Source organism: Lissotriton helveticus, chromosome 5_1 (assembly GCF_964261635.1).
Source record: "Lissotriton helveticus chromosome 5_1, aLisHel1.1, whole genome shotgun sequence".
Lineage (NCBI taxonomy): Eukaryota > Metazoa > Chordata > Amphibia > Caudata > Salamandridae > Lissotriton > Lissotriton helveticus.
In genome coordinates, this window is record NC_136065.1 from 1,178,912,159 (window position 1) to 1,178,938,940 (window position 26,782).

At 42.7% G+C, this 26,782-nt stretch overlaps 1 protein-coding gene across 1 annotated transcript in view; it reads left to right on the plus strand.

The window, feature by feature from the left end:
- Window positions 1–26,782, plus strand: part of TRUB1 (TruB pseudouridine synthase family member 1) — a 282,642-nt gene that overhangs the window by 87,037 nt on the left and 168,823 nt on the right. The window contains exon 3 of the mRNA XM_078641182.1: window positions 7,233–7,288. Within this exon, the coding sequence (XP_078497308.1) occupies window positions 7,233–7,288 (56 nt within the window). The remainder of the gene's footprint in view (window positions 1–7,232; window positions 7,289–26,782) is intronic.

Genomic DNA, 26,782 nt, shown 5'->3' on the forward strand with positions numbered 1-26,782 from the left:
CGCCTGAAATGGCAGAAACCGGTCCCCAGAAGCTTGTTTCCTTCCCAGTGTAAGAATTGGCTTTTGTAGTCTGGTCTGCCCTGTTCCCATGATGCACTGGGCCAGGGACAGACTAATTTGCATACAGCCAGGTTCTGAAACTGGGATGGTGCAATGAGCTAAAAAACGGTGTTGGATCCAGCCCTGATCTCTTGACTGGGTGAGAGTACTCTGCTTAATTCAGAGACTCTGTCCATCACCACCCCTTGTTGTAAATTATTTTGTCCACCCTAAGCGTGGAAGGGTATACTCAGATGTGAGTCCCTTGCTCATTGCACCATCAGGATTCAAGCAAGCCGGGCCGAAGACGCCTGAAATGGCAGAAACCGGTCCCCGGAAGCTTGTTTCCTTCCCAGTGTAAGAATTGGCTTTTGTAGTCTGGTCTGCCCTGTTCCCATGATGCACTGGGCCAGGGACAGACTAATTTGCATACAGCCAGGTTCTGAAACTGGGATGGTGCAATGAGCTAAAAAACGGTGTTGGATCTAGCCCTGATCTCTTGACTGGGTGAGAGTACTCTGCTTAATTCAGAGACTCTGTCCATCACCACCCCTTGTTGTAAATTAAGGTGTTATCATGGCCTAATAAATACAATGTTAGCGGTGTTCTCAATTTATGCCCAAAAACTTCTTCCCAGTAATCCGAGATCTTTTTTTTACATAGGTCAAGTTTAGGGCAATCTGCAAACATATGTATTAGGTTTGCTGGGCCCAAACCACATCTTGGGCATTCATCATTTGCTCTTTTGCCCCATGTGAATAACTTTGCTGGCGTGTAGTACAAGTCAAATATTGTTCTATAATGTTGGGCCCTTAGATTAGAAGCTAGGAGTAATTTAGAGGACAAAAGCAGAGACATATCGACGTCGACTTTGGGATTATCTAATTTTATTGCCCAACCGCTCTCGATACGCTCCATATCATCACCTTGACTCCTCATCAATAGTTCATATATGTTCCCTATCCTAGTGGCTCGCCTTGCTATAAGCTCGAACAAAGGGACCGGTTCTAATCCGATTCTTGGTGAGAGTTGGCGGATGATAGTATAAACTTGTATAAATTTCAAAAAGTCGGTGGAGGGAATTGGAAATCTTTTTTGTAAATCCATGAATCCTGATCTAGGTCCCTGACCAAGAAAGTCACCCACTATTACAATCCCCATGTTCTCCCAGGTTCTAGAGATCCTATCGTTAAGATAAGCGGGTAGTATCGAGCTATGCCATACAGGAGTATACTTAGTGTATTTGGGTATTGATAGATGTTTAGATGAGCGTTTCCAAATATTCCATGCGTCAGTAATAATCTTAAATTTGGTTTTCTTAAAATAAGATGGTTCTAATTGCCTTAAAAGCAGTCCTCTAGCTTTGTCTCCTAATGCCAATTCGTAAATTGAAGGTATACTACAGTCTGATATGGTTTCGATTAAAGGCTTGGTGTTAAATAAAGGTGCCATTTGCTGAAGAAGGGTTGCCCAAAGATAAAACATTATATTTGGAATGGCTAACCCGCCCCTATGTTGTGGCAATGAAAGATATGGCATCGCCCTCCTAATTTTCCCATAATTCCACATAAATTTGGACATACAGGAATCAATGATTTTAATAAAATTGTCATCGGCCATCAACGGGATAGCGCGAAATAAATATACAATTTTCGGGAAAATTGTCATTTTAAGGTAGTTCCCCCTACCGAGGATTGATAAGTGAAGGTTATTTACTCTAGTTAAGTCTTAGTTTAATTAGGTTAATTTCATTGATCTTAGGAGATATACAGACCCCGAGATATGTTGCTTGGTTCACTCTATATGGGCTTTCGTAGACGATATTTTCCGTACATAAGACCATTGTCTTATCCCTATTCAGGGAGTACCCTGAGTAAAGACCAAAAGTATGGGTAATTTGTTCAATCTCCTGTATTGTCTCCGCAGGGTTTGGTGTTAATACCGCCACATCATCGGCATAGGCTAATACTTTAGTTTGAAATATGCCAGCTGTGACGGGTACTATTACGTTAGATATAAGCAATTTTGTAATTAGAGGATTGATGTAGAGGGCGAAAAGGATTGGCGAGCACGGACAACCTTGCCTCGTGCCTCTTTGAATGGTGATAAACTCCGATTCAGCGCCTCTTACTGTGACTTTTGCCTTGGGGTCAACATATAATGCTTTGATGGATTTGGCAAAACCTGGTCCCACGTTGTTTAGTTCGAGAACCCCCCCCTAAGAATTGCCAAGAGACTCGGTCAAAGGCCTTTTCGGCATCCAACAGGACCATCGACATCCGGCCCCCCGCGGCAGCCATGATATCAAAGAGAGAAATAACTCTTCGAGTATGGTCAGTAGTGCCCTTTCCAGGGATGAAACCATGCTGCCACGGGGAGACCAGACGCGCGACGATCCTGCTGAGCCGATTAGCGAGAATCTTGGCGTATAGCTTTGAATCGGAGTTTATCAGCGAAATTGGCCGATAAGAGGACGGCAGTTCGGGGGGTTTCCCGTTCTTAGGGAAAAGGGCTATATTAGTATGTTTCCAAGATTCTGGTGGGATGCCCCCCCATTGTACCCCAAGGAATAGGTCCAATAAATTTGGTGTGATTTGCTTTCCCAGGATTTTATAGAGATCTAAGGGGATCCTTTCTGGGCCTGCAGCTTTTCCGTTGGCCAACTCTGAGAGAGCTAGTTCGAGCTCGGTAATTGAAATTTCTTTTTCTAGATCCTCCCTCGTTGATTCGTCAATAGTTCGATCTAGGTCTGAGTCAGCAACCCATTCAGTTAAAAAATCTTTTATGTCGCAAGCCATGATCTGGTGGTCTTCATTTTGATAAAGCCTTTGATAATAGCATCGAAAGGATTCTGAGATACCTACAGGGGTAGTGTGTTTCTGCCCTTCAAAATCGATAGATTGTATCATGTTATAGGACTGTTTCTGGCGTGTATGCAGGGCAAGTTGTTTACCCACCCTCTCTCCATTTTCATAAATATTGTTTTGGTTTGTCTGATAAATTTCAGCTGCTTTTTGGGTAAGCCCACTGTTAAGCTCTGTTTTAAGCACTAATATTTTACGCAGGATACTATCTCCATCCTCTCCTCTATGTAGCTGGGAGGCATGTTGTTCTTCTAGATTTGCTAAATCAGAATTGAGTTGATGTTTCACTTTGTCCTGATTTTTTTTGCGTTTAGCTACGAAAGCAATAGTCTCACCCCTTAAAGCCGCTTTGAAGCAATCCCAGACCACCAATCTGGGAGCACTATACTGGTTGTAATCAAAAAATTATTGTGCCCAAAGGGTTATGTATGTTATATATTCCCTGTTCACCAGTAACTTCCTGTCGAATGACCATTGAGAGTAAGGCCTCGTATAATTGGTGATGGTGAACGCTAGGGTAAGTGCATTGTGGTCCAAAATTGTTTTTGGGGATTTAGCTATTTCAACATAGGTGGCATTTTCTTTAGGTGTCATTATATAATCAATGCGAACATATTTATTATGGGGATAGGAAAAATAAGTATACCCCGGATCATTGCCCTTTTTCAAGTTCCATATGTCTTTTAAATTATAGCTATTCATAAATTGCTTAATTGCCCCAAAGACTTTTGGCTTACGCCCAGCATAGGGCTGTGGTTGACTAACCTGCATAGGGCCCAAAGCTATGTTAAAGTCCCCACAGACAACTAGTGTACCTGCCCAAGAAGCCAGCTCCAATTCAAGATCTTGAATAATCTTAGGGTCGTCTTGATTTGAGCCATACAATGAGCAGATGGTAATGCCCACATCGAGTTCGACTATGACCCATCTACCAAGGGGATCAACTAATCTGCGCTTACCTTTGCCCAGAAAAGTTCTCGCTAAAATAGCAACTCTGGTCAGACTTTTATCGCAGTCAACAAACCTTTTGTGATGACAACAGAGATGAGAGATTTTTCACCCTGTCACAATGACGATGACCATAAATATATATGACTTGCAAGAGGCCATTGGGTTGGACACTACCTTATTTCTAACTGCCGATTCCTTTCCACTGTCCCTCCTCCCCATTCTTTGGAATGGTCTTGTTCTGTCTAAAACAGGTCCTAATTTAGAGGTTTGCACACTGATACTGCCTATTATTGTCGGGCTCAGTGTCCAAGGGCGTGGACAAATCAAGATATAAACTGCCGTTTTTGAGCCGGAATGGTGCTTATGTGCAGGCCATCCTCATTTCTGGGGCAGAAAGAAGTCCAGGAGTAGCTGCACAGCACCACCTGCTGTGTGAACAGTGTTTTTGAAATTTTTCAGATTCATTCTGGTGCTTGGGGATTTCCAAAAAGGAGGAATCTGCTGATAGACTACCTTCCAGAAGGAATGCTACCAAAGGAAAGTAACTAGTTCTCCTTCCACATCTGTATTCAAAGACTACGTTAAAAATGTTGGATTTTGGAGTCTAGTTAACATATAATGGTTACATTTTGTGGATAATCTTGTAGTGAGGATATGAGTTTAACTGTGGACATTGATAAGTTAGTATAAGCTTGGCGGTCATGCTGCCGCTTTTGCACCTTTTACTACATGCCTTTGTTTTGGCAAATACTCTGCTTGTGCGTTTTCACATGAGAACCGTCTGCCTTTCATGTTTCTTGCTGTGCTCTGTGTTCTTCGTCTGCACATTATGTTCTAGGTCGAAAAACAACATCCCTTGTTAATCTGCTTTGGTCAGTCTCACGCACATAGACACAATACGAGAGCACAGCTGTTCTACTGAAAATCGAGTGCTTTTAAAATTGCATTGCATGCATGTTAGGGCACTTGGAGAAAACCTTTCCAGAAGAGAAGAGCTGTGCTTGTCCGGATATATAAACCTTTGCATCTAGACTCGGAGGTATGGGGTGCCCCATGACAAAGCCCAGAGAGAGGTCTTCTATAATTATAATCAAATAGCTCCTAGCACAGGGATCCTAGCACAGGGAGGGTGGTAAGGCACAGTAGTCCTTTTTCCACTGTCTTTATAACATGATATCCCTGTTTGTATTCTACGGAATTGTAACAATGCTCACTATCTTCTGTTTATGCATATTGCTGCTAGTTTCGGCTCATGTACTGCATTATAGAGCACATTAGTTAAAATAAACATTTTGAACTATACTGTGTCTCTGATTACTCACGTTGTGGACAAGTATGAGTGAGTGAGAAAAAGAGTGTTCTTGTTCCCGCGATTCCTGAGAGGGTCGGAGTGACATGTTCTAGGATGTCTAATCAGTGGTAGCTTCGCTGTAGTACGGAGAACGAATGAGACACTATAGCTATTCAGATTGGGGTTCTGGGTACACCACTATACACCGAGGTCATGGTTTCCTGCCCATAGTTCTGTACATGTGTAGAATCCATGCAACAATCTAGCAGTTTTACCGAAACATATGGAAGAGAAGCAACCTACTCTGAGTACTTTGAAGCTATCCAGATATGTTATAAAATGACCTTATCTGGCTAGATTTATTCACTATTGTCTTCGAAGAAATGGTTATGATTACTCTTCCTCTACAATTCATGTGTTTTTAGGTCTCACCTAAGACCGCTCATTAGCTGTCTGTTCCGAGGTATACGGTTAGCTTACAGTGGGCTTAAAGCCTGACCATTACTTACCATGGGTTGCTTCATTGTCACTCTCATTTGATTTGCTTCTTATTCATTAAGTTTGTGGACTTTCTTTCCTCTTCTTGTGTTTGTCCCTCCCCTGGAGCATAGCCACATTACTTTTTCATTGCATTATTCTTTTTCAGGTGCTGCTTTTTTCTTTCTGTATAAGCGCTCTACAACTGTGCATGTTTTCAAGCTGTCTTGCTCGTCCGTTTCTCTTCCTTCCCTGCTCCCATACTATGCACTTTCCACCAACTCTTCCTCTTTTGCCTTCTTGCCCATGTGCTTTCTACCCACCAGCACCCAGTGGCGGCTCCTCCTCTAGGGTGGACGACCGTCGTCCCAGTGAACAAAAGGAAAAATAAAATGATAATAACTACTGTTATCATTTTATTTTTCCTATTTCATCAGTGGCTTTCGGGATGGGGGGGGCCAGAACAGCGGGAGGAGTGGTTTACACTCCCTAACTGCGCCCAACTTCTTGCAGTCCTGCACACTTTGCATCTTCCCCACCAGGCTGCATTACACAGCCTGGTGAGGAACATGCAAACATCCCATTCCCAGTCTGAGTGTCAACCATGGCGCTCAGACTTATCCCAACGCTGCCGGGCAGCGTTGTGATTAGCTCAGGGGAGCTTGGGATTCCTAGTGCTTCCTGCTACCGACTGGGACTGCAGGAAGAGAAGGAAGATGACGGAGGATGGAGGCGAGGCGGTGGCCGGCCGTCACAGGTAAGTGTTTTTATTTTTTTCTCTTTTTGTTGTCTCTGCCTACCCGCCTACCCGCCTACCGCCCAGGTCTAGTAGCAGCCGTTACTGCCAACCATGTTGCAGTCTTTTAGTTGATTCCCCCCAACCCATGCCCCTTATTTTGGTTTCAGGACCCTCTGTCGCTTCCGCGCCCACCCAGGCTGCCCTGCATTGCTCCCCTTCCCAGCGTTGCATCCCAATGCTGCTTCCCACCCACACCCTTTAAAAATAAATGCTTCTGCAAGTGTTTTTTTAGTTACCGATCCAACTCCGATTTGTTAAATAAAATGGAAAAAAAAGGGGCAGGATCATTAGACACGTATGTCTGGTACACATCCCTACAAAATGGTACGGCTGGTCACATCAATAGTTTTTTTTGTTACAGCATAAGTGATGCTGTGCTGCGTAGCTAAAACCACTGGCAAAGCAATAGGTACCAAAGTCAAGACCTACTGGCTTTGCCAGTGCTTGCTTGTCACTGTAGTCACTAAGAACGTTACAGCAAAAGGTTGTATTAAAGAGTTCATATTATTTGGTCATGTGGCTCTCTTCCTGATGAAATGTCCTGGTAGGGGATGGGAAAACTATGTGGGTCTAATCCAAATTGCTAATTTTTTATTGTATGTTGCTACTAATAAAACGCATAGTTTTTTGTACTGTTTTAAGTTGTACAACATGGCACAACTAGCAGTTTGCACTAGGAGTGTGTAAAAATGCCCTTTAAAAAGAAATACCTTCACATTGTTTATGCATACATTTTTCAGAAATACAATTTGTCTTTTGAACACATGGTTTCTGATGTTGTGTCTTAAAATGCCTCTCTCTTTGTTGACAGTGGTTGGGATTGGCAAAGGGACTAAAATGCTAACTACAATGCTGACTGGGTCCAAGGTAAGAAACCCGCAAGCGAAAGCATAGAGGCACAGTAAGAACAAAAAGTATAGCCTAATGCGGTGGTGGAGGTCAAACCCATTTGTATGTACACTTGATACCCAAAATGCATTAAAATGTTTTGTCCACTTTCTGCAAGTTTGTCCTACGGTTACAGGTTTCTAACCAGACTTGTGGATCTATATATATGAATATTCTGATTACTACACATTTATCTTCGTTAAACAAGTTCTATTTTTCATTGTCACGATTATTACATAATACAGTCGAGTTTCGAAATAGTGTAACCGTCCCCTTTGCTTTGGGGTCATAAAAGCAACTTTTCTTGGCTTTCAAGTTAAATACAAATATTACCACTCACGTAAAGGGATATCTTCTAAAGTGATAGCAGTCCGGTATTAGGACAGGGTTGCACTGCCACTTCCTCAATAGGTTTAGCAGTAAGAAAATTCTCACAAAACTAAACATTTGCTTATGTTCTTTGTGATTTTTAAGACCATAGGAATAAAAATATGCAGTAATAAGCCCTTTAATACATGCGTTGGCTGTGTGTTTGCTGGAATCCAACTAATCCGATCCCTCCCCTGCTCTCCAAACGATCTTCATTGAAGCAAGTTCTGGAAAGCAGCCCTCCCTTGATAATATATAAGATAAATACTCAATTCTATATTCACTATATATTGGTTTGAACTATATTTCTCTAATTTACCTATAAGATGGTCAAATATAAGTAAGTGAAATAGGGTTCAGTTCAATTCGATCTCGTCCTTCAACTTACTTTTCGGCTCGGAGTTAAAGAATTCACAATCGCCTGTACAAAAAATAAAGATTTTTTCTTTTTTTTTCTTCAAGAATATTTTCAGGATATTATATTATATATTATATTGTTTGTAATAACTAAATTCAGCTCATAGTTTTTAGAGCATCTTCCTCAAAATGTCTAATGCTGTACTGGCTAGATCCATGATCAGCCGTATCTTGCCAACTGTAACCTTGCCAAGTGAATTCAAAACCACTTACTTATAACCTGGTCTAAAAACAAATAAAATAATGTGTCAGAGTGTACTAATACTTCTAACTTCCAACAGATATTCAATGGTCTGTTCTTATGCAAACTCCAAGAAAAATATGCTTTAAAAGACTAGAACTCTTGGACTATCAAACTGGATTTCATCCTAGCTATGGGACAAAATCAATATGATTGTGACATTGAATGATAGCTAACGTACAGTTAAATCAAATGGAGAAGTGGTATTACTCGTTTATATCATACAGTTCATCACGCTGCGCTCCAACAAAGACTTGGAATAGGAATTTATAGAACTGTCCTAAAATGGATTGCTTATTGCCTCACTGGCCGATCTCTCATCAGATTGCTACCTCCATTTTCATTGACACCATTCAAATCCACAGTCCAAGTACCTCAAGGATCGACATTTGCTCTCCTCCTGTTCAGTGTTTATTTAAGCCCTCTACCCAGGGTCATACTGGGACACCAAACAGGACTTGGCACCAAATTAAAATCAGCCCTGTTAGACCTGACACCCTTGGCGTGGTTTTTCCCCCATCTTTTTGCCTCTGACTCATGTATTTTTTGATGCTGTGCTGGATTTCGTTTTTGCTGGTTTAGATGTTTTGAACACTCTGCCACTGCTGATCAGTGCCAGAGTGTAAGTGCTCCCTCTGTAAATTGCCATATTGATTAGATATACCTGATTGGCATATTTGCATCACCATGAAGTCCCTAGTATAGTGCACTGTGTGTGCCAGGGCTGGTGATGACAGATGCTACTAGTGGGCCTGCAGCGCAGATTGCGCCACCCACATGAGTAGCCCTAAAATGGTGTCTCAGGCCTGCCAGCGCAGGGCCTGTGTGCAGTCAGTGGACTGCCCTGTCCCCCTAGCCAGTGTCTCCACTGGCTGGGCCTAACTCTTCATTGTCTGTGCCCATCAGTCACCCCGATGGAAGGCTCAGGGTACCCCCCTGGGCAGGGTGCAGTGTATGGATAAGGTAGAGCATGTACTAGTGCAGGTCACATGCTCTGGTAGTGGGCAGCAGCCATTTTGTGCGCTCACTGCTGTAAGGCTATCTTGCTCCACAGAATAACATGGGGGAGGCTGGTCCCAGTGGATCCCAGCCTATCTTCTCATAGGAACAAGATGGGACATAAGTGAATGATATCCCTGAACTCAGACTTTAATAACACATCTTTTAGTGAAGGTTGTTTTTAAATTCTGTGTTTGAGAATAGTACTTTTAGAAAGTGGCTGTTCTCTTGTCTAAACCTTTCTGTGTGCCTGGGCCTGTTTGTGGATTGCCTGTCTGGTCTGAGTGTGACAGGGGCTGCAGAGCCCCTGGAGGGAGGGGGTCGGGGTCAGCCCGTGGATGAAAGGCAGCATCTGCTGCCAGGGAAGGGGGAGGAGGAAGCGCCTGATAGTGCCGGGCTGTGCCTGCCTGATCACCATGCTGGCTCCCCCTCCTGCCGGCCAACTGTCAGCTCTGACCCTGAAGCTGACCGGAAGAAGAAAACCAGAAACCCCTCAGTGCTCCAGCAACCCCCAGAACTGGTTTAGACCGGGCTCAGGGCCCACTTGCACAAAGACTTCAAAGGACTTCAAAGACTGTGAGGGGTATAAGGGAAGGACCCCTGACTACAGAAGTTTAGATTCTAAGACTCTACAATCAAGAAGGAACCTCTGCTGGAAGAAGGACTGCTGGAGAACAAAAGGAAGATTGCCTTGCTGTGTGCTCTAAGGGCTGACCTGTTCTGCCTTTGCAACTGAAGGAGAGGAGAAGAAAGGGACTTTGCTGTGTGCTGTGACCCTGCCTGCTTGAAACTGCTAAGACTTTGCTGTGTGCTGTGTCTGCAATTTGAATCTCCAAGGGCCTGAGAAGAGCTGGCCTCCTGTTTGGAACCCAGGGTTAAAGGTTCCTAAAGCTTTGCCAACTTGCCGTGAAGATCGCGCTGTGTTTGACTCTCAGCGCGTGTTTGTTTAACTGCTGGCCGGGGGAAACGATCGATGTGCTCATCGGCACATGTTTAAGGGTGACCCGAGGATCGTGGTACCACCCTGCGGCGAAAATCATCCCCAGCGAACTGGTGGCCTTTGTGGGAGGTCTAGACACGACCTGTTGCCCTAAAGTGCTCGCCGCCTTGTCAACGCCGCTGCCCGGGGCCAGCAATACACCAAGAAGTTTGCCGTTCCTTGCCGGGACCGCGGCGACGGAGATCGAAGCCGCTGCGCTCCCATTGGCTAAGGAGATCGAGCCCCCTCGGCGAACGCCGCGCTGGGATTGGCCCAGCGCCGCCGCGTCATCGTCAGCGGCCGCGCTCTGATTGGCTGCCGGCCTTCGCATCCTCTGAGGCGTACCCCGGGAGCCGCGCTGTCATTGGCTGACTCCCGGGTGAGGGTAGGGGCTCGTCTGAGGAGCCGTGACCTCATTGGTCTAACCCCCGTTAGCCTCGGCGGGCGACGCCGAAGCCACGCTGAGGCGGAGAAGTGACCTGTCCTCGCCGAGGGAGTCTCCCGAGTGTCTTCCGTCCCCGGCCTGCCGTCCCAGTATCTGAGTGCCCGGTCAGCTCCCCGCCGCTCGCTGGATTGTCGAGAGCAGGCGGGGGAGCAGAAGGGACCGGCCGGGACAAGGAGCGAGTGCGTTCTGGTAGGCGCGGGGCGCCTGAGGCCATCAGTGAGGAAGGCAGTGCCGATCGGCAGGAAAGGGGTCCCCAAGTATTCCGGTGAGGCGCGCTAGTAGCGCGAAGGGCCCCTGGCTTCAGGGGTTGATCCACTTGAATAACGTTATCGTTTGGCATTGCTTTGACTGCTCGTTTTGAGAGCCCCCTTTAAGAACAGTCAGTATTATTCGTTTTTAGTACTGACCCACAAGAGACCTGAGACTATCGTTATTTAACAAGAACTTCCTAAAATTATCTGCAACCATCAAGATTAAGTACCACCTGTTATTAAAGAAGCGATTATCGTGCAACTGCTTTATTTACCTTGCTGAAACTAGATAAAGAGATATATTTTTATAAAATATACATACCTGTGTGGTCTCAGTTTGTGGTGGATTTGGGATTATTGTTGTGTTAAGTGCAATTATTATACACATTGCCTCGGGTTAGCCTAGACTGCTCGTGCCAAGCTACCTAGAGGGTGAGCAGGGGTTATCTCGGAGGGTTGTTCCTTCACCCTGACTAGAAGCAAGGGTCCCTACTTGGTCTAAGGTACTTACCTCTGCCCACTAGAGACCCCCAGATCTAACAAGCCCCCATTAGTGATTTAGATTACTAATAAAGTGACCCATGATTGCAAGTTGGGGCAGTTTTGAACTTGTAAAGACACACTGATTAAATGTTTTGCAACATATGGAAGAGTGCATGGATTAGAGGTTGCTGCATCCAGTGTATTTCTGGTCCTATACTTTATTTATTGATATCCAAAAAGTCATACAATGTGTTAAATCTAAAGAACTGAAAAAAAACAATTATGTTGACACAAGTAATCCCATGGACTATACAATGCAGCGATTCAAAATAACCCATGCATCCATACTCAAAAGGCTGTGTATCGGTATATCAATTGCATTAGAGCTAAATTAGGCTCTCAGTTGAGTTGCTGATCTCCCCATCTAAAGGCCCATCCCATTGATCTCCAACCCTGGATTGTCTCTGGGTAATGCTCCTCCATACTGTGTTGATGTTGTTTTAATGTATCAAAAAGAAGGGGGGGACTTGGAGCTAGTTATGGTCCAGTGCCCGTGCTCCAAATAGTAATATCAAACCAAATGGTGGGTAACTGTTCCAGTGTGGTCACAATAGTTGTCCACAGAGAAAGAGAAATAGAAAAAGAACAGAGAGGACTAGCTCTAAACCCCACAGGATAGGGGCAAGCCGAAGTCTAGTCTCTTGTTGCCCTCACACATCCCAAGGGATGTCCTGCTTCATCATTGTGCATTGCTTCTTGTTGGGCCGGCGCTGCAGTGCCCTACAGGTCCCCCGAAGGGTTGCTTTAGCTGAGATCTTTTGATAACGCTGTTTGATGAGAGAGGGTGTGAGATTGAGGGTTTGTAAGAAAGTTTGAGTGGGTGAGGGAATGGTTAAAAACTTGCGGATACCAAACAAAATTAGTTTAATGTGTGCGTTCCCCTGACAGGTTAAAAAACCCCGTAGGTTGTGCGTTTACTGACTAGGCAATAATGTGCCTCAGGAATCCTTTGGTCGACATGTTTTGCACCCTAAAATGGTCATTACGTTCCCTGGTGCTTCCTCAGGACCAATGAAGTGAATAAACCCATGAATGGGTAAAGAACCCTACTAAAAAGAAATGGGCGGTTCCCCTTGTGACGAGCTACATGGTGGCTTAAGCTCAATTAATGACCGCTCTTGTTGCAACCTAGATGGGGAAAGGAGAATAGAAAATGAAACACAAAGGGTGAAAATATTATATGTTTCTCAGTTGTGAGATGATTGATTGCACCTCATCCCAGTAGTGTATACACATGATGAGCATACGAAAATATATACAAGACATACAACATAAATGTAGAATCATGCTCATCGTTGGGACAATTGATTACACCTCACCACATTGATACACTCGATTATCAGGCAAACAAAAAAGTGCCAGTTGTGCCTTAGTAGAATTTGAGCAGATGACATTACTCACACACTGGTATACATACAGGACTCATGGGCCGAAATCGTGGTATTGCAATACGTTCATCACAGTTTAGCGAGACCTTTATATTGTGTCATGAAGAATACAACTGTACCGTAGGAGCCTTAGTTAATTGTGGGAATATAGCGCCAAAGTACAAACTCTCATTCCCAAAAACTTCCGGCACATAGCACAAAATGCATGGTATAGGTTCGAGTGAAGTAGAACATGGAATTTCAAGCGTTATTACCTATAAGTAAGTTGTGGGTCCCTCCATAGGCTAGTGTGTGTTCACCTGCACCGTAACGCGCTGAGAATCAAGAAATGGGGAGAAAGGAGAACATGCGATATAATGTCAGCTCAGCTTAAAACGGGTGTCGTGAAAACAGGGCAACAAGAGACAAGACCTGGGCTTGCCTCTGTCCTGTGACGTTTAGACCTAGTCCTTTCTGTTCCCTTTTCTATTTCTCTTTCTCTGTGGACCACTATTCTGCCCACACTGGAACAGTTACCCACCGTTTGGTTTGAAATGTTGTTTTAATATCAGGGTAATTAACAGTAAACATCGGCTCAACAGGTCCACAAAAAGCCGAAAAACCAGTCCAAGCACTGACCTGTGAGACTTGCATGTCAGGGTCTGCCTGATTGCCTGTAGGCCAGTCCGACCCTACCTCTACCTAAGCTGTTCTCCTCATTTAATTTGAACTCCTATAATTATGCAAATGGCCCAGGAATCAGACTAATTGTCCTCTGGATTCTTATGAACCATATCAAGCTAAATAATTATATCCAGCAAGTGACCACAAGAACTAAGGCTACCATTGCTCTCAGCCTAAGAAAGAGAATTAAGGGTTATTACGAAACTCGGGTAGGAATTTAGGGGTATTAGAGAATGGAGGTGGTAGCCAACCTTATTTAAAAATCCTAATTCTTGTCAGGGTGAAGCAGTAAAGTCACTAAATTAACCTGATCTCAACTCCATAGTAGCTGTGGCACAGAGCAGGAAAGCTTAAATAGGGGCAATGTGTAAGGCATTTATGCAGTGCCAAAACAGTAATAAAGTCAAAACACATTACACGAAAAATCCTGGACCAATTTAAAAAAATAGACAATATTTTCTTATATAAAATTACACCAAAATTCTAATAAGGGAAACCAAAGTCATGAATTTTTTGTTTCAGGTTCCAAATAGTCCAAAAAGTGTTAGGCACAAACCACGTTTATCTAGTTGCCTTTGAACGGTATCTAGGCCCAAGTTAAGGCTGAATGAGATGGAATATGGTTCAGAAATAAGAAATGAGGTTTGACCTGGTTGGAAGTTTTACCTTCAGACTTCAGTCTTTGGAGTGGAAATCAAAAATCTTCAACAGGGAAAGGCAGCAGAGTGTGGCCAGAGAGGACTCAATGTTATCAGATTGCTGCTGGATGAGGTATAGGTGATGCCACTGACTTTTGGCAGGAAAACTCCAAGCAGTAGAAATGTATATTGCACCCAGAAAAAGGTTCTTTGTCGGCCTGATACCTTTGGCGCCTTTGCCAGTGAAGATTTCTGTGTTCAGCCTTAGTCTGTTTGGGAGGTTGAATTCTTCCAGCCAGGCAATGCTGCAGTCGAAGAAGGCTCCACAAGTCTGAGTACTGTCTCAACAAGGTCCCACTAAATTTGATTTGCTGCTGCGGAAAAGCTCTGTGTGGGAGAAACCTGAATCCTCTGTCCTGCAGCATCACATCTTTGTCCGATCGGCTTTGCATGTTGCTTTTGGTTCTCCGGATGTCTTTGGAGCCCAAAAATGTATAGGTCCTTAGGTTTCAGGATATATTAAGAGGAGTATACTTTGACAAAGCCAAGGGTCCTAGGGCTGTGAGGCCAGCACTTGGGAGGTCAAGGCTCACTCCAGCGGAAGCCAGAAGCAGAGTCCAGGACAGGTCCACCTGGAACTGATCAACTAGTCAATTGAGGAAAAGGCCTATTGTAGCTTGTTATATCAGTCTTAGGACCCTCAGAGTCAACTTCGTTGTCCTGGGTACAAGAGGAGGGTGAGCAGGTCTGTCTTGTAGGCTCTTCTCTGGTTACAGTAGGTTCAATCCTCTTCTAGGTCTTCTAGCCTCTTCTCAAGGCACTGCCGGTTTAATCCTCTTCTATTCTTCCCCCAAAATGAGTAGTGTTCTGAGGAGAGTACTGTGGGTGCCACATTTATGCCTGGCATCAGTCTATGGGTGGGGGTGAATCCGGTGTTCTCCCTAGCCAATGAGGTAAATGTTCCCAGGAAATACCCTGTATGCTTTCGGAGCACTTCCTGTGTTCCCTATTGCAAACAATTCCACAGTGCCTATAGATACCTAAATCTAAGTGGGTGAAATCCTTAGCCTATTGTGCAGAGCTTGTGTACGCACCTTAGGAGTGTGGCCTGGGAACTGAGCAACCCTCCTCTGTGGTCACTCTAAACCCGTTCTGGGGGCAGCTAATCTTCACTATGCTTAGAGCCTGCCTAGCTGAAGGAACAAAGAAGGGCCCTGCTTATGTGTCAACTAAAATTTGACTGTGATAGGGTAGGCCTATTTGAAGATCCTGGGCACACCCAGATGGGCATTGTGCCAGAGGGACAGAAACCCCTCCCCACACGCATGTTTTTGTCCTGCTCTGGGATCAGTTTTTTACATTCCATCAATGGGGCTTTTCAGCTGTCGGGTGACAGTTGGAACTCATGTAAATGGGCCCCCAAAGGCTTTTCGCAGGGAAAAGGTATCTTTCTAAAAATACCTTTTTCAAAATAACAAAATTCTGACTTTGCCAATCAATTTGGCTTTTAATCAATAATACAAAGAGTTGCAAATGAAATTTTGGGCTGTTTGAGATGTGATGAACTAGACCTGGGTGGTTATGTTGAGTTGGATGTTGATGATCAGCCTGAGGTTCATGGTGTGGGTGCTGGGTGTTAGTCCTACTTCAGTTGGCCACCTGGTGGAGTCCCACAGTGAGGTGCTCTTCCTGAAGATTACAATTTTGGTCTTATGGGTGTTCTGGTTTACACGGTTGGTCTTCATCCAGAGAGCGATTTTAGTCATGTACTCATTGAACTTGATCCGGGCCCTTGGCTTTTTGTCCATGAAGGAAAAAATGAGTTGTGTGTAATCGGCGTAGACGAGAAAGTTGATATCTTAAGCGCAGATTATGCTGGCTAGAGGGATCAAGTATGTGTTGAACAGGGTTGGGCTCAGGGAGGATCCTTGCAGAACTCTTGTTTGTGGTTGCGGGTGTCCGAGGTGTATGGTGCCAAGCTGACTGGGTCCTTCCGGTCCGGAAGGATCAGATCCATCCTTGTTCTACTTTCAAATATCATGCACCCTGCCTTATGGACAGTAAGGTTTACTCAGGGTTGACTTATCAATATTTAAAAGAAAGTTTTAACCCTGTCAAAATGGGTAATTTTGACAGGTGGAATTTGCTGTTTAGTCTTCAGGGAAGAGCGCTTCTTTAAGGCCGAGAACCCTCATTCACCTACAGGTGACATGCTTCATCATTGCTCACACCAGAGCCGCACGGTACCTAGTGTGGACTACAACTCCCCAATGGGGAGGAGCTGAGGTGTTTTAAAAAATGATGAGCAGATGTTGACAGGGAGTGAGGGGCAGACAGCAGAAAGAAATAGACATAAAACTATCTCCAAGGGCTGGTGTGGTTCATAACAATCCAGAAGTTTATTTGGATGCCTTCTAGGATACGGTTAAAAATAAGAGAGGACTGGGGATTCTTAACAAATATACCCCTTTGAGTGGTCAACATGTTTCTGACAATCGTTGACCCAGAAAGGAGTACTAAGGCATTTGTCAGGACCCAGAGTAAGTCACTCTGCTAAGGACATCAAAGTAGAAAATAACAAAATACATGCCTTGCAAGGGTAAGCCTGGCAAGAACTGGGATGGCCCAACAATACTCAGGGTTCACTGATGTTCTGTAAAGTAACAATAGAGCTAAATGAGTTTACAAGAAACGTTCAAAATGCCATCTAAAATCATTGGCGCAATTCTTCTTTCAGTGCTATAGCTTAGTACATGTAGTGCCTAACGCCAACCAGAGTGATGCCCAGTGAAAAAGACAAATGGGTCATCGTACCATAAATTGAGAAGATAAAATCCGCTCTCAAACCTGTTGGTAATGCCTCAGCCGCAGAGCTGTATCATAGAGGAATAGAAGAGGAGACAGAAACACTAATGCAATTACTCAATGAAACGAATATACATATTGGCTAAAATTGCAAGTCTATGAGCACAAACAAGCAAAAACGAAGTCTTGCCCTGGTGTAAGTATGTTTTTGGAAAGTGTCAGTCCAACATGAACTATGTGTCATATAGTCCAAGAGATATTTCAGACTACTCTGTGAAGACTATTAATCTTAAAACACAAGGGCTCTTTGTTAAAACTGCCCCTAGAGGATCAGGCAAAAAATGGTGCTAAGACCGGTGTGTCTGGTCAACTTTAAACCGGTAACACTTGTATGGCAGAGATCGATCCTGGACTGAAGGGAGTCCCAGTGCGAGTCCCTTTCTCCTATCTTTTTTTAGTACTAAACCTTATTTGATCCCACTGGGCCATTAGTTGGTACAGTGGGTTCATATAGTATAACTTTTGAAACATGCATTCACTTTCACATTGCACTCCTCTGACTCATTAATAAATAAAGGAGGCCGCACCGGGACTCTCTTCACTTCAGGATATTCAAAAGTCGTTGCAGAGAAGATTTTTCATCTCCTTCTCTCAAGCTTTGAAGAGTTGAAGGAGTGAGCCTTATCATTGGTGAGCTGTTGATCCTTCGACTGGGTGCGCATTTGAGAGGACTTGCTTTGTGTTCTTTTTTTTCTGTTCGTTTCAAATATGACAATAGTGCAGTTTCTTTTTTTAAAAACTTTATTTACCATTTTCATAATAATTACATTCCGCACATGTTACTCACTGTTATTTTGCAAGTTAAAACTGCAAGCCGGTGAAATGAAAAATAATGTACATACATAACAATCTCTGTCCTCCTCTATCTGACACAGCCCAATCTTCTGATTGTATATATCGCTGGTGCTTCTAATTGCATACATCAAGACCTTCCCAAGTTAACCATTCTAACAATGGAGAACATCCCTACACCCCAATACAATAGTATTTATTTGAGAACATGTAATCTGGGTTTTAGTTTCCCTTTCTATTTATTTTACCCCATTCCGGTGGGGACAATTCCATCTAGCAGTTGCCATGCGGGAGGAGCGTTCATCTAAAGCAAATAACTCCTGAGGGGACCCCAGATATCTTTTGGGCAAGACGCCTGTGGCTGGGTGACAGCGTAAAGCTCACTCTTCGTATTGCAATATGTTAGGCTGTGGAGCCAGGCTTTTACTATAGGCAAGGATCTACAGCCCCACTTAAGAGCTATCTCCCTCTTCGCGTGTAAAAAAGCAATGGCAGTGAATTTGCGTACTCCCTTGGGGAAATCATGCACATAACACAACAGTGGGGTCTCAGGTGTGGATTTTACCTCCAAATTTATCATCTTAACTATTTCGTTGCACACCGAACACCAATAGGCCCCAATCTTACTGCAACCAAAGTGCAGTTTCAGGCTGATCTTTCAACTATTTTTGAAGAAGAACCATATTTCTCAAATGTTTCTCTTGGAGTATGACAATCTTAATATCTCAGCCTATAATTGAACATTGAATGAATGAATGAATATTAGTGTTATAAAGCGCAAACTTTGTCCAAAGGCATCAAGGCGCCGCGTTAGGGGCCAGCAGTCGAGGTACATAGAAGGCTCACATCCATTAGATGGTGAAGAGCCAATCCTTCTGTGGTTATATAATTATCATTTGTAGCCCTCTAAAAATGAATTTGGCTCAGTTTATTGCAATAAAGAGGTGGGAGGAATCTGACTAGTCACACTTTCTAAATATTATATTAGTAGGAGTTGATAAAAATATGATTGATCAATGTAGTTTCATGCCACTAAATAGGAACTTAATTTACATTGATTTATTATATTGCTAGCGTTAGTTGAACTGACGTCACACACCCCTTTCCCATAAAATGATATCAAAGAAAGTGGTGACATACCATTCTCCATTCCTGGTTCCTTTTGCAACCCACATTGATACTGGCAACTCCTTTGGCCATGAACAGAACTGCCCAAAAGTAGACCTATCCACAATGTTAATACAATGGTTTGACACAGTTTTCCAGGTAACCATATCGCCTACGAACCATAGATTGCACATGAATGCTAGTCCTCTGCAGCTTCGGGGGAATATTCCTGTTCCTCCTAACTCTGAAGTATTGGCTATTAATATAAACCATCCCCCATCCACTCCCTTGCATGGTCTTCTTTTTCAAACAGACTTCCTATTCCTGGTGTTAATGTTTTTTAAATTAACGCAAAGGGAGGTTTGAGATTTGGAAACATTGTAAATGCCCCCATGTTCTATACAAAGAATACAAATTGACAATATAATACATGGAATACCAAGAATGATTACTCGTCCAATGATACTAGGATGCTTTGAAGTTTATCAAATAGGTTTGATCATAATTAGTCCTACTGTGGTAACTGACTGCATTTATATGCACAGATGGCTCTCTGTTCCTTCTGTGCGGGCTCAGTGCAACCTTTGCAGTTTTTTGTCCCTGGCATCACTCTCAGGTTATAATAAAAAAGATAGGAGAAAGGCGGGATCACCTCTCAAAAAGCATGAGTTACCCAATACACTTTTGTCAATGGTCTAATCAAATAATCAAGAGGGTCGAGACGTAGGAACTGGACTGAGTCTTTAGAAGACTTAGTCTAAACTTAGACCAAACCATATAATTTATGTGAGACTGAATTCTAGGTTAAACCATATAGGATTATTCAAAATTAAGATCATTACTGAAAACAAAAGGTATTTAAAAAATTGTGAATTAGCTCAAATAAAATAGTCCAAATCCCAATCTGTGAAGGAACTAACATAAACTCAGTGTCTCAAGCAAGCCAAAAGCCAGAACCAATTATAAAGCAACTAGAATAACATAATGTTTGCTTAGTTAGAAAGTCAAAGCAAGCCTTAATTATAAAGTTAATAAACAGACTAGTGCAAAGTCTGCCCAGTTTACAATCCCAATAAAGTCTGGCACATATCCCAAAATAATCTTTTACAGGGATTTAGACAGAAAAAACAAGTACATCTAGTTGTAAGGTAATGTAATAGGGTTGGACTAGAAAGGTATCAGTCTAGCAAACCATTGAACAGTTTAACACGTGAGATGCATTCAATAAGATATGTCTATAAGCACCTATTTCTACTGCTTATTATTAAATGAGATGTAAATGAAGGAAATGACATGGCATTTATATAATACAGAAATACAATAGACAATTCAGCTAATGAGTGGTCCTTAGAAAAGACTTGATGAAAGGACCTTGACAATTACAAAGACAGGAACATCCTGAACATGGCTTCCTTACATGGAACACACATTAATACAATTGATTAATTTAGAGACCATGGATGAGGCTTATATTTCACTCGTTTTCTGAAATGTAAAAGCACACAGAGACCTGAGCGTGGAAAGGCTTTTTCACATAAAATAAAAGTGCACATTTATTTCTGCAAATAGGAATAGATTTCAATCCAAGTTGCTTTAGGCCAAGTCATGCTAACTAAACAATATCTAAATTATGCATTATTTTCTAATTGATAAATACACTTTCACAATCTCCTCTTCTGATCATTTTATCAAAATAAGAATTGCCCTAAACAACACAATACTAAACTAGAATACTTCATCATTGTTCGCTACTTCGGCTTCTTCTGTAAGGCCTCAATTCATACTGCACCCTGGAGTTGAAAACATCAAGTTTGATCTCCTCTTTTGTCTGGTTATTTTCTTCTTTTCCGACCAACATTTTACCTAAGTTTAAGATGTATGTGTGAATTCTTAATCATGGTCTCATCTTTCAAATGAAAGTCCATTCCTTCTTTCCATTACTACATGTAACTCGTCTTCCAATACATTCTCCAATAAAATTATGTTGCACATCAGTCAACTTGCACACATTCTTTTCAATCATTGCAATAGTGATAGAACAATGTTACATAATGAACTATTATATTTAGTTGAAGAATCAACTTTTACAACTTCAGACATATTATCTATAGAAAGTTTATAATCCACTTCATAATCTTCTAAAGAGTTGTGATTCATCAGTATACTTAAATAGAACAGAAAATCCAATAGGAAAGAAGAAGCTATATGAATGTGGCACCATATGAAACAGTTGGTAGATCCGTGCAAATATAGCAATTGAAAAAATTCATACTCTTTGTAAGCAATAAGCAAATTAGAGTATTTTCTACATAATTTCCATTAAAGCAATCTCTATGATCTAACCTACTATCCTCTGCCATTATTATTCTGTATATGAATTCTATGACCTGAAACATACCCAGCATGGAAATATAGACTCACTTAGATTCCAATTAGTATTATAAATAAAAAGAAATATACATTATTTTAAGAGTCAAACAATATTTTACTTTATATAAAGCCCCTTCTTAATTGACTAATGAATTTATTTGAAAGTTTTCTAGAGCACGAACCAAAACCGTGAGGGTATTGGAGAGCTTTACAGGATTGATGGGTGGTATGCAAAGGACTTAGGAGGGGAGGATACCAGTGGGATACAAAGGAGTAGGTACATTATACTGGAAAAACAAGCAGTCTCAAATTCCGAATACATTTGGGATAAAAACAAGTAGAATCCTTATACAAGAAAATAAGTCGTCTCAGCTCCCGGGTGGGATGCCCAGAAGGGCCGGGAAGGTATCATCCGGAAAAGCCAAGGATAATGCGGTAATGGTGGGTGGAACAAGGTCATAGAGGAGATTGTAATGCGATCGTTAGGTGAGGAATTTGCCCATAAGGAAAATGTTGGTCTCCTTCTTGAAGCGTGCCAAAGACGACAGTCTTCAGATGGTGGGTGGGGGAGAGTTCCATATTCTTGGAGCTGCCCCAGAGAAGGCCTGATTGGTTTTTTTTTTCTGGAAGCAAGCTGGATGGAGCAACAGGTCTCTGGCAGACCGGGAGTTTCTGGCTCCTCCGGATATCATGAGTTTCTGGGCAAAGAACGCAGGGGAATTGGAGTATATAGCCTTGTGAGTAATGCAGGCCATCTTAAGTTGTATTCTGACCTTGAGAGGACCCATTTCTGAGCTTTAAGGTGGGGAGAGATGTGGTCAAATTTCTTTGAACTGGTTAGGAGTCTGGCGGCGGCGTTGAGGCAGGCTTTCAGTGGGGCCAGAGAGTTCTTGGGTAGACCTGCGAGAGTAGAGCATCTGTATTCTAGTGTATAGATGACTAGTGCCTGGGTTGCCGTTTTTAGGACTGGAGTGTCTAGGAAGGGTTTCAGGTTTCATAGGTAACTCTGGTGAAATCTCGTAGTTTTGGCCATCGAGTTGATATGGCCACGCATGTTCAAGCTGCCGTCTAGAGTTATTCCAAATGATTTAGCAGAGTCCACAATGGTAGGAGGTCAGTTTAGCTCTGTGATAGCCTTGATCCATTCTTGGATGTCTGGATTGGTTTTGGGTGGGGACAAAAGAAGAAACTCAGTATTTTTGCGTTAAGTTTGAGCTGGTTAGAGGTGAGCCAGTGAACAGTCCGCTTCAAGGCCTCATTCAGGGAGAGAATGTCCTTCGGAGAAGAGATTTTAATGTAGATCTGTGTGTCATCTGCATACATGTGGTAGGAGATATTGGCGGTGCGTAGCACCTCTGTGAACGGTTCAAGGTAAAGATTGAAGAGGGTAGGGGACAGGGTTGAGCCTTGAGGGACTCCCACCGTGATCGGAGAGGGAGGGGATAGGTTGCCGTTAATTAGGACTCTCTGTGAGCGATTCTGGAGGAAGGACCTAAACCATTCAAGAACGGTTCAATCCAAACCCATCCTAAGTTTGAGGCGTTAAAGGATTGTTTTGTTGTTGACCGTATCGAAAGCCTAGGATAGGTCTAGGAGGATAAGGAGACAGGTTTTCCTTGGTCCAGGGCTTGGATGGCATCATCCACAATGTGGAGGAGGGTGGTTTCACTGCTGTGTCCAGGTCTGAACCCGGATTGGAAGTCGTCTAGTAAGTGGAAGTTGGCGATGTGTACGCTCAGCTACTGTTGCACACATTTTTTAGAACTTTAGCTAGGAGTTTGATGTTGGATATAGGTCTTTAGTTGTCAGGGGAGGTAGGATCCAACGTAAGTTTTTTTTAAGAACGGAGCAACTTGGCCGGCTTTAAGAGAGTCAGGTATCGATCCCTGTAGGAGGGAAGCGTTGATTATTGCAGTCCAGGAAGGGATGATAGCCTGAGAGGCTGCGGCTAGGCAGTTGCAGGGAAGAGGATCATCAAAGCGATTGTTTGGGTTTAAGGAGGATAGAATTTTCGAGACAGAGTGCTCGTCATAGACTTTAAAGTTGGACCAGTGCGCTTGCTTTTTGGGTGAAGTCTGGGAGGAGAGAGGAGGTAGAGCCAACGGAGTTAGGGAGAAAGTTGTGGATGTAAGTTTGTTTCCTAGGGCAGAGATTTTGCTGCAGAAGAAGGAGGAGAATTCCTCGCAAGATATTAGCTTTCTTTGGAGGTTTATGCTAGTTTGTTGGATTGGTGTTTGACCAAGTCGAATAGCTTGCGAGGTATATTCTTGGCGTTCTCTAGTTTAGTTCTCAAGAGTTCTTTATTAGAGTTGAGGATTTTCCTATTATAGGCATTTCTGGCCTGGCGGAGAAGTTTTAGGTGGGCTGCTGACGGGTGCTGTTTCCAGTTCCGTTCTGTCTGCCGAAGGGATCTCCTCTCCTTGTTGAGGGAATTCTTTGAACCAGGGATTCCTGTCTTTGATCTGGGTTCTTTTGAGTTTTAGCGGAGCAAGGTCATCGAGAATGTCGGATATAGTAGAGGAGTAATGTTCCGTGAAGCTGCTGACCGAGTTGAGATTAGTGGTGGGGGGGGGGGGTTAATCTCACAGCTCGTAGACAATTTCCCTTGATGTAGGTTCTTGGTGTCTCTAACCCATTGTTTGGGGGTTATGGTGTCCATGTCTTGTGGGTGCCAGGAAGAAGGAAGGAGATAGTATGATGGTCAGACCAATCACATGGGTCTATAGAGATAAGTTTGACCGCTGATTCCTTAGCGATGATCCAGCCTAGTGTGGCGCCTTTCGAGTGAGTAGGGAGTGCGCAGGCTTTGTTAAGGGCTTAGTCGGCCAGGAAGTCTCCGATGGCATTGACCTGAGGGTCCTTGGGGTCGTTCCAGTGCAAGTTGAAATCTTTATAAATATAGTCTCAACAATCTAAGTCTCAAAAACAAAATGCTAAAATTTTTAAAATCTCCAAAAGTGCTTGTTTTAGTATTGTACGAGTTATTTTAAACAACAGAGGGGAACAAATCTTTAAACAATGCATACAGGTTTTTTCAACAGTGGTGATAGACCAAACTCACAACTCTTGCTGATAACAACTGTAGATTTTATACTGAATGATTTACTAGGAAATGCTGTAATAGATTACCTTGTTTTTTCCTTTTTTCTGTTTTCTGATTATTTGCAGGTATATCAGCCCTCACGCTTTGGAGGGTATGCACGAGGAAGTCCCTGTGCTTGGTTTACTTACAAGTTTGTAACTTTTTTTTGTTATTTTTCGCCCTAGTTGGGTTTGGCGCCTTAGAGTGCGTCGCCCAAAAAGGCGAATTTCTTTTTTCTTGGTCCTGATGAATGCTTAGCTGACCTGTGGCTCTTTCGTAGCAGAAACATGTTGACCCCTAGATTTGTATAGGACTTCCCTGGTTCAAATTCACACAACCAGGTTTATGTCCGTCTTGCACTATGTTTTTAATGAAGTCAGAGCTACCTCTGTATTAAATAATTTTTCTTCACTGGGGAGTAGCCAGTACTTCTTTTAAATCACCTTTTCACTATTGTTGGATATAATTCTTCCTTTTTTCCAACAAGAGCCCAATGACGACAACTGGCAACCAATAATTTTTTGGTGCCTGAGGGCTCTTTCTAGCACTGTGCATGTATCTGTCTATCATTCCAACTTTTGTGGTAGTAATCTATCCCCTCATTTGGTTTGCCCTATTTTTCTTATTTCATCACTCTTCTGTTGATTTGTATCAAACTCACAAATAACCTAATCAGTGAGGTACCTGGTTTGTAATGAACCGACCCAGCTTGGGTGGGTCGCATGTAGCATCGAATGCGGGTAGAGGGGATGTTGAGGATTACCAACGTTGGTTAAGATGTGGCTACTGAGCCGAGTGACCTGCCCTCGCTCCACCTGTTTGGTAGACTTTACCTCACTGATTAGGTTATTTGTGTGTTTGGTTTATCATGGATACTAAGAAACCAACCCCTGTGTAAATAATTTGGTTCACATTTTTAGTCCTGAAGAATTGCCACTTGATCATACGATAAACTAGTCAAGAAACATTTTGACCTTTATATTTTAGCCACTGCTGAACATTATATCAGTAGCGAGTCCCTATCATTTTAAACTGAGGTTAGTGAACTCGCTGATTAAAATTAATTTTGAGTACCACTATATCCCATTTTGTTTCCACCTCCACTCTGCACCCACACTTTTGACACACATCTACATTGCAAAAAAAGGCCCTATACCCGCACCTCACCTTATGGCACTGGGAACAAAAGCTCTCTGAAAAAGAGCACCTCATAGGGTGCCCGTCATTATAGTCAGTCACATCTCCTCGTTGGATATGCCTCAATCCGTCTTGAAAACAAATAAATGATCATTAATATTTAAGGCTTTAGCAGTGTAGTAAATACAGTGCTCATTTCTAAGAAATCCACCTGCAGCCTTGTGAAAGGAGTCTCTGGTTTACATATGTGATGCATAGTCACTGGTGTCCTCCTCCCCACATTCACCTATTAGCATATTAAATACCTTTGACACAAATTTTGTGCAATATTTCAAAAATGACAATTAACCCAATTCTTTCAAATGTATCCACAATCCAATTACATCTCACGTGTATGTCTGTGTATGTATTTTGCCAGCTGCAGTAGCACTGAGTCTGTATACACGTCTCCTATCACTTGATAGCCATAAATCATTTTTATTGTGTATATAACTTGCCTTTTCCCAACTTTTCTTTTCATCCTGTGGTGCCTCATTTTGCAGATTTCCAAGTTCTTTAAGAGTATGACCTGACATTGACAAAAATTATTTACACTTTCAACTTCTGTTACACAATTCTCATTTGATGGCTTTGCACTAGATGTAGGAGCACAGTAACTTTGTCTGCAAAGTCATTTCCCACAGAAAGCATGTAATCTCCACTTTTATCTGCAGCACATTTTACAACAACGATTTTCTTTGGCAATTTCAAGGCATTGAGCAGATCCAAAATTCTTGGGGCATTCCTAATTGAGGTGCCAGTATACGTCATGAAACCACACTGGGACCACAACTTCCAAAAATCGTGGACCACTCCAAAACCATATTGACTATCAGTGAAGACTGTACATTAATTTCATTGACTGTGCAGCATGCTCTTGTAATCACAAACAATTCTGCTACTTGTGCCTAAATTTAAATATACAAGTACGCTGCCTCCATAACATGTCAGTATGCAAACTGTATGTGCTGCTTGAAAAAGTCCACGATGGTCTCTTAGACAAGAATCATCCGCAAATTAAATCAAATCAGCCAAATTTAGTGGTGCATCTCAGGTGTACATCTCAGATGTTTGGTCTTGGTTTGTTACAAAGTTCTTCTACCACATCAATCTAGTGATGCTCAATTTTATCAATTCCATCATCTACT